The sequence below is a fragment of the Pomacea canaliculata genome, linkage group LG1 (assembly GCF_003073045.1).
Source record: "Pomacea canaliculata isolate SZHN2017 linkage group LG1, ASM307304v1, whole genome shotgun sequence".
Lineage (NCBI taxonomy): Eukaryota > Metazoa > Mollusca > Gastropoda > Architaenioglossa > Ampullariidae > Pomacea > Pomacea canaliculata.
In genome coordinates this window covers 37,144,185-37,159,374 of record NC_037590.1, presented here as the reverse complement: position 1 = coordinate 37,159,374, position 15,190 = coordinate 37,144,185, and the positions used below count along the sequence as shown (strand labels likewise).

General features: G+C 41.3%; 1 protein-coding gene across 1 annotated transcript in view; it reads left to right on the top strand.

Annotated features, from left to right (window-relative positions):
• Positions 1-3,268: 3,268 nt before the first annotated feature.
• Positions 3,269-15,190, top strand: part of LOC112561221 (calcium-activated chloride channel regulator 1-like) — a 32,127-nt gene continuing 20,205 nt past the window's right edge. Inside the window, exons 1-5 of the mRNA XM_025233565.1 lie at positions 3,269-3,657; positions 9,909-10,260; positions 10,815-10,989; positions 11,637-11,853; positions 12,163-12,390. Of these exons, the coding sequence (XP_025089350.1) occupies positions 3,391-3,657; positions 9,909-10,260; positions 10,815-10,989; positions 11,637-11,853; positions 12,163-12,390 (1,239 nt within the window). The 5' untranslated portion in view covers positions 3,269-3,390. The remainder of the gene's footprint in view (positions 3,658-9,908; positions 10,261-10,814; positions 10,990-11,636; positions 11,854-12,162; positions 12,391-15,190) is intronic.

The window sequence follows — 15,190 nt, the reverse complement described above, 5'->3', positions numbered from 1 at the left end:
TGTGGAGAGTATTGACACAGAAATGTCTCAGTGGCTAAGTGACATCAAGAAATTATTGTCACTCGTCACAAAGTGTCACAAACAGCACAAGGTGTCCCCCACTGCCCATGGTGGACCACAAAGGTAATAAAATGCGTAGACATCGATGACACAGTCGATGAAAGGTTGAGCTCGGAACGATTTCTATCACTACTACACGACATATACACACATCTATGAATATAACAGACAGCCAGACTGAGAGGAAAAGAATGAAACAACCAGACAAAACAAATTGATCGAAAAACAGCAAAAGACCAAAACAAGGGTAAATAAACTGTCAGAAGGGTGATGTGTGTGAGAGCGCATGTATTCACAGGCAGGAATCTTAGAAAAAAAAAAAAACTGACTGACATATAGACATGGAAACCAGACGAGAAAAAAAAAAATAAAGAATCAACAGACAATGTAAAAGAAGACAAAGTCAGACAAGAGAGAGAGAACGTTTGTTCAAAGTGAACTCAGTTGATTCTACACTTGGCACCTGCACTGGAACTCGATCTGAATGCGTCTGGTGAACAGCTTCAGCAGCAGCAGCAAACCCCGCCAGTCCTCCTCCTCCGCCAACTGCCAACCCACCCCACCCTGCACCCCTCACGGCACACACTCCCACTGGTCTGCGACCTCCATCACTGTAATTTCTCTACGGACACCCGCGGTAAGCAGCAATGCTTGGAGGACTAGCATCGCAGTCATCATTTCACCGCCTCGGATCTTTATGAGAGTCAGGCTTGCGTGAAGTCCTTTATACCTACTCTCTATGAGATTCATCCTAATATACCTACCTTTACATTTAATCCTACACATTTCCACCATTTTCCTCTTCTTTTTAAACAAAAACGTGTCAGCTGCTGAAATATATTAGTAAAAATAAGTTATGAAACATTTTCCTTTTGCAATATTTTTTTAAAATTAATTATTTATTGAGGAACGGGGTGGACCGTGAAAAATGTAGACTATTCGGATGGTATATATTTACTTATTTTAACTCGTGAAGCAGAAAGCTTTAAGCTGTTGTTAAGTTCTCTGAGCTCTTATCCTTACATTGTTTTCAACATTATTTATTGTCCTATCTATTAGCATCTAGCTTAATTCCTTTGTAACATTTCCGAAATGTGCCCTGTAATTGCCTATTACCTCTCAACACTTTCCATAATATGTTTTTTTCTATTTTTCTTATTTCTTTGTCTCGTCTCATCTCGCGTTCTTCGGAATGGCGATGTAAATGTAAGGAGATGATGCTTGTAGTTTGTTTGCAGCCCAAACCTTGGTACAGTACTATTCAAATGTCAAAACACAATGGCGTGTCTGCTGACCTTCTTAAGAATCGCTTGAGGCTGTGTGGGAGATGGGGAGGAGGCGAGCTGGGACCATCACACGAGCCACCGGGAATGCAGACTTAAGCTGGGGGTAGGCTGGGACTTGGACAAAAGACGATGACCTTCTTGTTGGCAACATGGCACTGCAGGAGACAGCTCAGACTCCTGCAAAACCGCTGTCCACACTTGTCCCAGGTTCTCCTTGTTTTTGCACAGAAAGAGCCAACCGCTCACAAATCCACTTCAAAGCCGATGATCAATATTTCTGTTCGGCTCTGAACTTGGAATGTCGAGCTATGACAATATGTCAATTGAGAACAGTTTCAAGCGGAATTCAAAAGAATTTTGCAACTTGTTTGTTTTTTTGCAGGATGTAATTAGGCCTGGCGTTGCCTACTATTTGTTGAGAGTGCAAATAGCTCAGGTGAGACTAATTTCGGAATATTTTCCGATGACAGGACTCATACTGTCGTTGTGCAATGTGTGTAGAAATCGTTATCTCTTTCGGGTGGAAAGACACTCAACACTTCTGCTCGAGGTCGATGTTTCTGTTGATGAAACTTCACCCCGAGACTCGGTTCTCGAGGGAGGTGACCGTGACAAACAGTTGCTGGTAATGATATTCCTGAAAGTATATTTCAACCTGATGTACTGAAAGACACCTTGATTATTTTTATTCCCACACAAAACGATCACAACGAACAAATGAACACCTGTGTTTCCCAGTAATGGATCAATCAGCATTAAAATACATTTCTGAAATTAATTGTCCGTCTCGGCAATAATATCCCTTTCTTCTGGCAGGCTTCCGTTTGACATCATGGAGGAATATCTCCATCCCCACCTTGAGAAATGAAACATTTTACGAGAAAACATCAGTTTTTATGGATCTGTCATACTTAATTATTGCTTTTAAGAACTGTCTTAACTGATGTTTTCTTTTCAAAAGAAAGTTCCTGCAAGGGATGAGTGAATTTTTCCTGAATCTTTTATAGTCTTAAATCTTTTATTGTCAGCATCATAATCTTCAGTGATGACAAGAAAAACATCCATCACAGCAAGAAAGCTTCCTTGCTTTTATTTCGAAAGCACAGATTATGCTTTTGATTTTTTTTCTTGCTTTGAACAACAGGTTTCTGGATGATGGAGGTTGTGGACAAGTAGTGACTGGCAACTTCATCGTGATTATGTCCCTGTCCATTTTTCACATCTCGTGTAGAACTTTCTGGCGAAAAAAGTGTCTATCTTTACCTTCATCCTTCTCTACACCCAGATTCGACTCCCAGTGGCTCCTAATTTTTCCCAAATCTCAAATCGTCGAAGAGAAGATTTCAGACTTTGGTGAGATTAGGGAGAATGTGACAGCATCTAACATCGTCCCGAAAGGGAACTGTTTCAAAAGTGGAATGGCCATTGGGATAACTGTGTGAGGTCCAAGGGAAGTAGTCTGAAGGGAATTAATGCTTCACCGTCCTATGGGGTAATTTTAAAAAAATATGCAATCGATTGATGCTTTCCGAATAGGCCTCATAACCTTAATGTTTCTGTATGATATAGCTCTCACAATTTCTTTTTCAACCCCATTTTGAAACTTAAAAAAATTTTGGATATCAATTCTTTTTAAAAATTGTATTGGTGAAACTATGCAAACCGTTGTTACTATGAAGGGGACGATAACTGATAATGTCTATCTCGCAGGTCACACTGTGGGTCACTGTCTCTCGCTCTTGTGAAATGTAATAAGATGCGATGGGTCTCGTTTGTACAGTGGGCTGTTTACTTCTGAGATTTTCCCATTTACTACCTCCTATAAATAGAACAAATACTCCCATCCTGCCTACATACTTAATGTACAAATCTCTTTTTGAGTAGACTCAAGCTCTCAGCAGTTAAGAGATAGCGCAGGTGGTTACAATGAAATGTCGACTACGCAATATTTATCACCAACTGACACACTTTACTCTAGGGATAGAAGCCCCTGGCTTGCTGAAACTCAAAATTTCCTTGTGGTGGCTTTATCTCAGCTGATGTCATGCTACACACGTGCTTGTCACAGTCACCTCGTCCCTTATCGTCCAGTCAGAGGTTAAAAAACAACAGCCTTGAAACGTGGGTGACAGGAAACATGGCGAAGATCCTCAACTCGCCACCGTCGGCTGTCGCCGTGTTGATGGTCCACCTGGTGGCGGCCATCTCGGGGCCGAGCTCCGTCCAGTTGCAAAACAACGAGTACAAGAATGTCCTAGTAGCCATCAGCCCGGATGTTCCAGAAGATCCTGCACTCATACAGAGCATTAAGGTTAGCTTGATGACCTTTATTCAACTCGTCTTTTTTTTATTTTTTAGAAATTAAGATGAACTGGCGCTTAGTGGAGGAATACTGCCCACTGTAAGTGGTGATTAGAGATGGACTGAGAGGGAAAATGTATTATTTAAGGCTTTTCATGCTACGGAAGGACTAATCTCTCACTGTATTTGAGAACTTTTACGGACATCCTTTACATATCCTCAGTGTTCGCGTGCATAGACATTCGGGAAATGAAAAGAAAAGGAGAATCAAATGTCATCCTTCCAGAAAGAGGAGGAAGTGGCATAGCCGGGTGGGAAGTAATGTTGGTTTGGGCTTCCTTAGAAACAAAACTAGGACAAACCTACGGCTAAAATAAAATCTGCCAGTACAAATAATTTTTTTTTCTTAAATATAGTTTAAAGTTTAGATAGATGAGTCAAAATACTATGGAAATATTTTCTACACAGACAACTATAGAAATTGTTCTAGACAAGAATGTTTGTATTATTCGCCTAGGAGTGCAAGTTACTGATAAGAAAGAACTTTTTTGTGGGCGCACCCAAAATGTTCGGCAAATCGTTTTTTTTAAAATGTGTTGTACATGTAGTACGGCCCTGGGCTGCGGTGCATAGGCGGTCTTAACTCGAGTTAAGACCGCAGTTAAGCCAAGCACGCTGTCTTAACCTAAGACGCCTGTTAAGCGCGGTGCATGGGCGGTCTCAACTCGCTAAGCAAGCGGTCTTAGTCTTAAAAGTTAAGACTGGTCCCCCCCAGGCTTAACTCCTTGCTTAGCCGCGACACGCTGCTTACGCATGACCGTACGGCGGCTTTCGTAGTAACAGTGGCGCTTGATGGTGTTGTTTACTGAGTTGTCCATTGACAAGACACAGGTTTTAGACTACTTCAGCGATCCATCAAATCCTTTTGAAATGTATGACGTCGATTTGTTTCATCGTTTTCGATTTCGTCGAGCGAACATAACAGTGGAAAATGATTTCGACCATCATTTTCAACGAAAAGGCCGATCTACTCCGCCTTTGTTGCAGGTAAGACTATAGTCACCACCACTATATAAATATATAATTAATAAGTGTAATTGACAGCATTACGTTAAAAATATTTAATAATGTTAGAATGACATCAAAATATAATCACATAACAAAACAATGGCGTATAACTGAAGACGGTGTTGACGACAGTGGGTGATGTTTGTTGTTATTATTGATGCTCTCAGGTAAACACGAGACCACAAAACTTATACATATTTGGAAAGGAAAAAACTTGAATTTTGCAATAAAAGTAATGAAAATTTTCTACTTTCACTCTGGTGACAGCAATAATCCAAGAAAATTCACAGTTTGCTATACTTGGCTCATATGAGCAGAGGCACAATTCTGGCCCATCCACTGTGCTCCAAGTGTTGTTTTAGAGTATGTAAACATTATTAAAAAATTGATGGCATTGTATTTAAGTAAAACACACAGAATAAAGTAGCAGAGCACCCAGAATTCTCTTATATAGTTTGATTCAATACATGTTTATCAATTTGACAGGCAGTTCATTGCAGTATGTCTCAAGTTGTAAACATGTGGCTCAAGAGATAGATAATCATAATAGGTTAATGTTCACATCGTCCTTTTAACTAAAAATGGACAGTTTTGTTTAGATGTGAATACTAAAATATATAAATCATTGAGGTCAATAATATTTCCTATGTCTTTTGCAGGTGATGGTGGGATTACAATTTATGCAACAAGGCATAATGCAATTGTAGTGGCTGACGGCATTGACATGGGATGAATATGGGAGACAGTGGCTACCCGCTGAGGGACTGGCTTAGTTTCCCTTTTTTTAAATGCAGACAAGAAAAGAACTCCTCCCCTTTAATATCATATGCTTCAGAATATATTGTGTGACTTCAGATATATCCCTGCCAAAGCAGCAAAAATCATCATGTGTTCCATTGTGCTGTCATAATTCTAACTGAATGGCACATTATTATTCAATTTGACTTTGGCTGAATAGCAACATCCACCCCAATCAGTTGGTGAACACTTTCAGCAGCTGGCATTACCAATTCATTTTCCATCTGTTTTTCTGTCTAGTATTTGTTACCTCAGCCTGCGCCAGATTTATTTTGATTTCCATGAATTGCAATTCTTTTTTAACAAGATTCAAGTTCACTGTCCAGGAGCTACAAAGTTTTTTGTTCTCTTATCTTTGTTGTGCATTCTTTTGTATCATCAGGTATTTTGCTTTCTTCGGGTGACCCAGTTGACGGATGGAATTCTGGCTGCTTGGTACATCACCCGGTGTGTTTTATCTGACAGTCAAAAAGATTTTTTTCAGAAATGTGCAGCTGTCTAGGCCTAAGCCACTTTGATGGCTTTGAATATTGCTGTGTGGCTCTCTGTGTGGTCTTGATGCTGCACGAAAGAAATGTTTCTTAGAACAATTGATTCATGCTTGGGAGCACTGAGTACTTACGATCGCATTAGGTTATGTAAAGGTATTGCTTGAATTACTCTTCTGTGTAAGGTTTCTATATAAATAGATTATTGTGTTGCTTGTTATTCTTTGTGATGCCAAGTAACTAGTAAAAAGCAGTTATGTTGATATTTACTACATGCTGCTAGTAGAATTGTGAAGGACATGTTTCTCTCTTTAGAGTTAATATTTAGCACTTTTCACTGGACTCAGGTTTAGCCATTTCAGAACTTCATAACATCTTATTTTCAACTGTTTAAGAATGTAGACACTGCAAATCTGTGTCATTCAGAAGCTGAGTGTCTACTGGAATCTAAACTGTAGAACACTGGTACTGTAATATGTATTAGACTTGTAGGTTAAAACTTGTTAAATGTCCAAACTGACTGTGGATGTAAAGACAAACCTGCTGTGTACATCTCCCAAATTATGTCATAGTCTGTGTTTGGCACTTGAATTAAACAATTTATAATTTTAAGCCAGCTGTGGAAAATTATATGTAGCTGCCCTCTCTAAAGTACAAAAACCGTGGTGGCTTTTCCTTAATATTTCATGTTTTGTTCAAAAATACCATCAGGAATATCTGTGATATAAAGTACATTTTTAAAATTTCCCATTTGAAAACATCATAATCTGAAATGTTCAATTCATTGTTGTTTGTTATGCATGAAAATAATAAATCTGCATATACTTCTAACAAAAGCATTTCCATCGTTGAATTAGAAGATTGAACTGGAGTGTTCTATATTGCACCTCCTATATATGTCAATATTATTATTTTATTATTCTCCCCTATCATGAAAGACTTCTGGAGGAACCAGCCTAAATGATTCACCACCTGTAACAAAAACTAAATCAGAAATGTATCTAGTTATTTTAAATAAATGTATTTCGGATGGAAATACTTATTTTCAAACTGGCTGTTGTGTGCTGACTATAGGCTTTGCATTTGCATTCTCTCGGTATCTAGAGCTTTTTCTGCGGATGACACAGACGTAAAAAAAAAATCTACACAGGTAAACAAAATTACTAACCTTCGATGTTTGTGCCTTCCATCAGTTCTCTGAAATCATCTACCAAAATATTTATCACTTTCTCCATTCATCACGGGTGTTTCTGGTGGCCCCCCTGTCCGTGGGTGGATGTTTTTGACGACTGAGAAATGAAATTATGGAAGATCTTAAATCCGCTCATTTCTTTCTTATTTCATCTTTCTCTTTTTTCTGGTAAAGCCTCTTCTTCTCCCTGGTAACCTCCTCGATTAAGACTAATAGTTCGCTGTCGCACATCCCTACTTCGTTTCAGCCATGGTATGCAGACGAATTTCGCGGCTCGGCACCATCGCTGTAGCGCAGTTTTCATTGGTGGAATATACGGTTGGCAAGGCCGCTCCCGGACGAATTTATTTATATCGCTGACCTCGACCGCCGCGCTGACCTGACCCGTTTCTCAGCTAAGCAAGGGGCTGAGATCGCTCATGCAACAGGCTTGAGACCGAGAACTTAGCCAAGACAAAAAGCGAGTTAAGCAAGGCATCTTAAGACGAAAAGTTAAGACCGCCTATGCACCGGAGCCCTGGGGCCATAGTCTCATCGCGTCGACATTTTCCTGATCGCTAAACTCCAACGGCCCGAGAGCTGGCCGGCCGCTAGGCGAGCGTCATGCGTGCGAAAAATGTCGCCCGTGTAACCGCACTTCAGCAATCGGGCCGTCGACACCCTGACCTTGAGGGAAAACTAGGGAACTCCACGTGTGCGCATGCGCGAACCAACGTTTACCGAGAACAATGGAAGAAAAACATGAAGCAGACAACATATCGCCATATAAGAAGCCGAGAAAGGCGAACTGCATGACAAACAAGAAAATCTGGATCTTGTTAGAAGACTGAAGTAGTGTTCGTTATCTTCTCTTTTTATATATCTTGACTGTGCTTTTGTTGTTGTTGTTTGTTTGTTTTTGTTTTTTGTTTTTTTTTGTCAGGTAAGGTTGGAAAAGGTGTGCTTAATGAGTTCGTTGACAAATGAAATAATAGAAAGAAGAGCGCAATATGGCAGCGAATTGCGGATAAAATTGCCGCCTTTTGTGGCGTAGAACATCGCAGTCTTGTAAGTTGGTTCAAGACTTGATACAAAAAAAAAAAAGCGACGTCCGCTCCGGACTCACTGACAATACGGAAGAGAATCTTCTTCTCCCCGCTCCCATCAAGTAAAAACACTCAGTCACACAACAACATTGAAATCACCATAGCTTTCTTTCCTTTGTTCTTCGAATAAAACAACCTATCGACACCAATTGCTTAAAAAAAAAAAAGACCGGCCGGCCATCCCAGCATTGTGCGGCACGCCTCAGACTGTCCACACTGACAGCCCCATTAACTGGGATCTTTCACACCTCCCCCTTCCACCTAATTTTCCCAGGCCCTTTCCAGGCAAACAAAGCATTTAAAATAAAAAAATAGTACAGCACGTTGGTCAGCACACACATTTTGAAAGGTACCTGTCGCATAGAAACGAAGGGCAAGACATACTTGCAATGTCGGTGTGACACTGCGCCCTCGATTCGAAAATGTTAAAGCCTCCTGAATGTCGTCGACGATCTCCAGGATGTCAACTCTTCGAAATTTTAAGCGTTCGTATATCGTTATGTCATTCCATGAATCGATGGGATTACTTTGATCCCGAAATATCCTGTTTCTGTGAAGATTTCGGTCCGTGTCATACAGCAAAAACACCACGGCGGCCATGTTTAACGAGCCCTTCGCGAGTTACAGGCGCCAGCGGCCGTCTCTACACTTACAGGCCGAATCACCCGCCAGCGCAGCCAAAAGACGCGACATATTTCGGCCTCTAAAAGGCCACTTAGAGGGTGGTCGGACCTTTGATGGCCTCTAAGTGGCTTAGCGACGCGATGAGACTACGGCCCCTGGCGTCTATGTAGACATCCTTGGCTTCATCGTGTAGTCGTTGTTGAACAGATAAACATCCGTTACATCGGTGATCTAACCCCATCACCGAACTTCAGTCAAATCTCATTAAAATACATTTTTGTTGGTCTTTACTTCTTAACTTAAAGTCTGAAGGAACGTGTAAGTGTAGTAATATGGATACTGATTTCTGAGTTAATGTTTACAGTCCGAGGATTTTGTTCTTTTTCTTTCTCTCTCCTCCTGATTACCACCAAGCAACAACAACACACACTTTTCTTTATGGTCCGTTTATTTTCCAGATCATATTCTCTCATTACAGTGTTCCCTCGCTACTTCGCGGTTCATCTATCGCGGATTCACTACTTCGCGGGTTTTTTTTGAGTGAAGTATCGATCGATACTTCCGCGCTGGGAATTATAATTTTATAAAATACCATAGATATTTCAACAGGAAAAAGACGAAAAATGAAGCTGTATTAGTATTTCTATTAAAATACCATGATTATTTTGTAGATAGAAAGAAAGAAATAATTGTGTAACAGAAATCCATTGCTATGCGTAAGCGACGAGCCATGATTATCTCCCATCTCGCAACCAGTTCGCATCAGTTTTTTTGGGTTTCTTTGAGTAAAGTTATAATTTTTTTACACTAATTTGTTATTGTGCTGTATTAATACCATGATTAATATATTACTTTACACTCACATGATATTTTTTTGCATGCATATATTATTATTGCATGTATGTCCCTATTTCGCGGAAATTCGTTTATCGCGGCTGATCATAGCACCGATCCCCCGCGATAAACGAGGGAACACTGTATATACAATATTGATGATTCGTTACAGAATGCGTTTATCGGGGCGTCATCGTACCTATACTTGGCGACCAATCAAAGGGCCGTCTTCCGTGACGTCATCATTCTCGTGCCCAGCACGTGGCGAGTGCAAGCTTCCTACGGCGCTTCTACGTGGCAAGTTCTCGGCAGCGCTGACGTGGTTGTCACGGGGAGTCTGGCACCTGCCGCCCCGTCGCCGCCGTTGGGAGGAGCTCCGGGGGAGTCTTCCGTCGCTTCACAAGCTGCAGCTGCTGCAACCTTCACAAAATCCTACGCCGGCTGCGGGCAGCATGGCATCCGCATCTCCATCTCCACCGATGTCCTGACTAACAGTCAGCTGGCTAGCACCCTCGGATCCCCAGGTACTTCACTGCCACGCCAACCCACCCGCGAATAAAATTAGTTCCACTGTAGATCCATGTAAATAACGGACAAAAATGGTGGTATATATCTTGTCACTTAATGTACACAGAAGTTCCGGGATCACACTTTTCCGGTCTTTAGAAAGTATTCATACTCAAAATTACATTTGATAATTTTATGCATCTGCATGTAAATACATTTATGCATTTTAACTTCAGTATTGGAATTTACCTCCTTCTAAAAAATCGCTCCGATAAAGAATATTTCGATGACGAGGAGCCATGTTTCTATTATTTTTTTGCAATAATTCCTACCTTGTCCCAAAATAGTTTATAAAATAACACCTACGATTCAAGTAAACAAAAAGATCAACATCAAATAAAGAAAGTAAACAACAGTCTTTTTTTATATTAATCTCTGTATAAAATAAAAAGTTCAGCTTATTCAGAAAACTTCCTTGTCATTGTTTAGCCGGTGCAGATGTTTCATTCATAGTATTTTTTGGATCACTTCACTTTTCATATTATTCAGAGTTTAAGTTTTTACATGCCAGCACGTGTTTTGGTGCATGAGTGGGCGACATTTCGCTGGGGAGTGTTCAACGAGTACGGCCAGAAGGGGAGCTACAGTTCTACTACTCGCCATCCACGGGGCAACTGGAGGGAGTTCGGTGCACAGAAGGGATTGCCGGACTCATTTACCAAATGGACCCGCAGACAGGCAAACCTGTTCTAGGGACCGACGACAGTCCGGTGCAGTGCAACACAATAGATGCCAACACGGGGCTGTATCCGGAGGGCTGTGTGTTTTTCCCCTACCCCTCGGGGCCTGCCAACAGCAGGACTGAGGCTTCAATTATGGATCGTGTATTTGTGGAGTCGGTGAGCGGAAAAAGAGAAAATTACGATGCAAGATTTTATAAGTAGCTTGTCAGAATGGTCGAATCTCCTTGGAGGCAGGAGGGAAAAATACTTCCGAGAAATCTGACTGCATATTACGATAATTTTTTTTTCTGACTGTTCTTTATAAAAGCGAATTCTGAAAAGGAAGCAAGACATGCAATTTCCAAGGTTAATTCACCATTCTAATGATCAAGTCTCTAGGAAATATATTCTTTTTTTCCTAATAATGTAAAAAAAAGTTAAGCAGCCTAATTTTGAGATTAATAGAAGGTAGAATGAATGCAGTTCTCTATTGTCTCTTTATACGTTCGTTTTCAGTCTTCAGGAATTACATTCTGGAAGACAATTACCTTTCTCGGTAGTTCTCAGTGAGCTTCTTGCAAGACATTATTACACTGTCCAAAATCCAGCCAATCACATTTCTCGAATTCCTGAAATTGTTCAGATTGTGAAATTCTGCGATGACGACCGAGACAACCGGAAACCATGCACAACTACAACGCACCTAGTCGCCACAACCGTCTGTGTGGACATCGCAGCACGTGGTCTGTCATCGCCGGGTCCGAAGACTTCAAGAACGGCCGAAACCCTCCGCGCGAAGGGGTGGACACCATGCCAGTCTTCACTATCGTGCAGGCCCCTGGTACCCCACGTCTGGTGCTGGCCCTGGATACGTCCTCCAGTATGTCTGTAAGAGAATCAAAGACATCCCTGTTGTATTACCCTTCTGTTTTGGGGTGGATGGAATGGTACTCATGGTTATGGCAAAAATACAGAGAGAACAACCGTCCCCCCTAAAAAATAAACATCAACAACAAAAAAACAACAAACAAAAAACTCAGAGAGCACGACTAAAGTCAATCACACTCTCAAGAAGGGTAGAAAATATTCATTGCGAGATACTTCTGTCCATTTTAACCACAAAACACAATTTCTATTAAAACCGTTGCTGGTTTTGACGAATCAGGCGCCAGACGCTCCTTTTGTTTGTTTGTAAAGGAAGACAACAAACTGCTGTTGATGAGACAAGCGGTGGCGTCGTTCATCAGCGACGGCCTGCCCCCCGAGACCGTGGTGGGCATGATAACATTCAACGAAAACGCCGACGTGCAGCGACCACCGGTGACCCTGAGGACACCCGAGGACAGGCAGAAGTTTGTGGATCATCTGCCCACCGACTGCGGTGGCGCCACCAGCATAGCATCGGCGCTAGTCCGCGCTGCAGAGGCAAGACACAAACATATATTCTTGTCATATTTATGGCTTGCGGTTTGTGTAATCATCCTCATTGTCATGTAATTAGTCATGAACACACATAATGCGAAATCACGTGGGCTGGACAAGTAGATCGATTCATACACCCATGCATACATACGAACATGTAAAATAAACATTCTCGTGTATCATTGACCATCACACATGCCAGAGTTTGCAGTTGCTAGAGTATTTGCAGAGGCAGGGTGGTGAGGGAAATGTTGGAGGAGATAAAGGAGGGAAAATGACGCGCAGCTGTATTGAGGGATGATGAACAGTAATACCTCTGGCCGACAACCTAATGGCCGATATATTTCAGCTCCTCAAACACAGCTAGCTCTCATAAAGAGACAGGGGTAGTTAAAGATAGCATCTCTCTGGGAAAAGAGCTTGTTCGTATTCAACGATCGCCATTAAGTGAGCGGATTCTGCAAATACAGGAATGGGGAGGGAGAGAGTGAGGGAAATGAGAGAGAGAGAAAGAGAGAGAAAGAGTTCAGACACTGACCTTCGAGCTTCGTTTCATTTGAAACAAGGGACCATGCTTGAAGCTGGTTTATTTGTTGGTTCGTTTGTTTGTTCTCAGAGTGGCTAAAGAGAGGCTCTGTGGAGTATAGCAGCTAGAAAATGTCTTGAATGTAAAAAATAAAGAGTCTCGACATTATTTGACAGAGAAGTTCGTGTCTGGTCCAAATCATCCGCACAGCATGGGACAAGCGAGTGCCTCCTTTCTGTTATGTCAATTGTTTTCTCCTCCACTTTCCCGTCTGTCAGATCATTTTCTCCATACGTCTCTCCTTCCTCTATATCACGACAATTTCTTCGCGCCTTTCTTGCCTCTAGGTCGGTCCAGTTTCTTCAAGCTTCCCTTAAATCCTTTTATTTTCTTTATACTCAGCATTATTTTATAACCTGTCAGGATCTTTTTACCTTCTTTCCTCTACAGTTCTCCTGTTTCTCTCTCCCCTATATCAAACATTTTTCTTTATGTTGCTATTTCTTGTATATCATGTCAGTTTGTTGCCACTCCTCTTTTCTGTAAATCGTTCTGCTTTCTTTTTATTTCATTTATAGTGAGAATGATGTCCTTTCGCCTAACTGGTTAGAGGGCTCTGCTGTCTATTTTTGTTGTTTTGTTTTGGTTTGGTTTGTTTTGGGGTTTTTTTGTCTGTTTGTCTCTGTTCATACTGGACTTGGTGTTGGTGCTGGACTTGGTGTTGGTGCCTGCCACTGTCCGTGCCGGTGGCTTCGGTTCCTCTCTGGCGGTGAGACCACGATCAACGAGGTTTTAAAGGCTTCAGTTCCCTTTGACCTTTGTTGATCAGTGGACCCTCGTGTGTGCTGGGACCCATTCGTTGATCCAGTGCGTCTGTGGGATGGATGTACCGCTTGGAATTGTGTTTGCTATGGAAGTGCCTAGCTGTTGTATGCCACGTGGGGTGTGGATTGTGGTTTATACCTGATGTAGGAGCAACCCATCGGTGGAGTAAACAGTCTGGTACATACTTTCGCCATTTTGTTATTTCGCCACATTATTTTGACATCATCTATCGTCTTCTTTTGTCATCGTCTGATGTAGTTACTGTGATTCGTGAAGCGTCTTGAGATGTGATGTGGTGCTATTATATTATTATTTATTATTATTATTATTATTATTATTATTATTATTATTATTATTATTATTATATTATTATTATTTTATGGAGCGCTCGGCAGTGTAGTAGTTAAAACACTCGCTTGTCATCACTGCAGTGAAAGGTCTCGGGTTCATATCTCACCTCGGGACACCCTCTGTATGACATCTGTTCGTCGGAGTTTTCTCCGGGTACACCGGTTCCTCCGTCTCCATCTCCCCTCATAGTGCGAAATCACATCTTTTTGCCTCATGATGGCGAAAACAAGCAACCAGATTACAATATCATGTCTTTGTACTACTATTAATCTATACCATGTCAATGTCTTTACATTCATTTTCCTCTACATCATGCCAGCTTCTTCATACACCCTCTGTTGATGAAGTCGGTCAATAGGGCCGAAGAGCCAGCGTAGATAGCTCATAATCTACTTACACTGATCTGCCGGCATTTATCTGGGTGAGGGCGAAGACATGAATACCCGTGCCGATACCCTAATTGATAATTATTTCAGTAGCAAGCTTACTGATAGGTGTATCTGCCACCTATATCTCCTGGGGTAATGGCCGTCGATAAAAGACAGACCGACGAAGGGATACGGTGTTCACAAGAAGGAAAAAGGCAGAGAGGATCCCGGAGATGAAGAAGGAAAACAAATGTGGATATTACAGATCACATTACTGTGTGTAATTCATCAAAGGGAAAGTGCTCAGTTCCTTCTAGAAAATACCTTGAGAGACAACAGCCGCGTTTAGAAACATAACACTTTGTATACAAGTCTCTGCAACTAGTTTCTATAGAGACCTCTGAGTAAATTTTAAACTGCTGGTAATTAAATTATCGATTCACTGGACCTGAAGGCGTGAGGTGACGTCAGCAGGTAAGAAATTCTGGAGGGAAGAATTTCTTTCAACACTTTAGTTTCTAAATATAGTTTAAAGGGGGGGGGGGCTTAAATCTAATCCTGTAAAGAACAATTCTTTTAATACTCTCTATTAGCTATTATAGCGAAAGTCGAAAATTCTTTTATTTTACCCTTAAAAGGCAATGGGTGAAGATACAGATTTTTAAGAATGAAAGTGTTAATGGTGGACTTATCGAGCTCTAATTTCCCCATTGGGAAATGTCGCTGAGGCGGT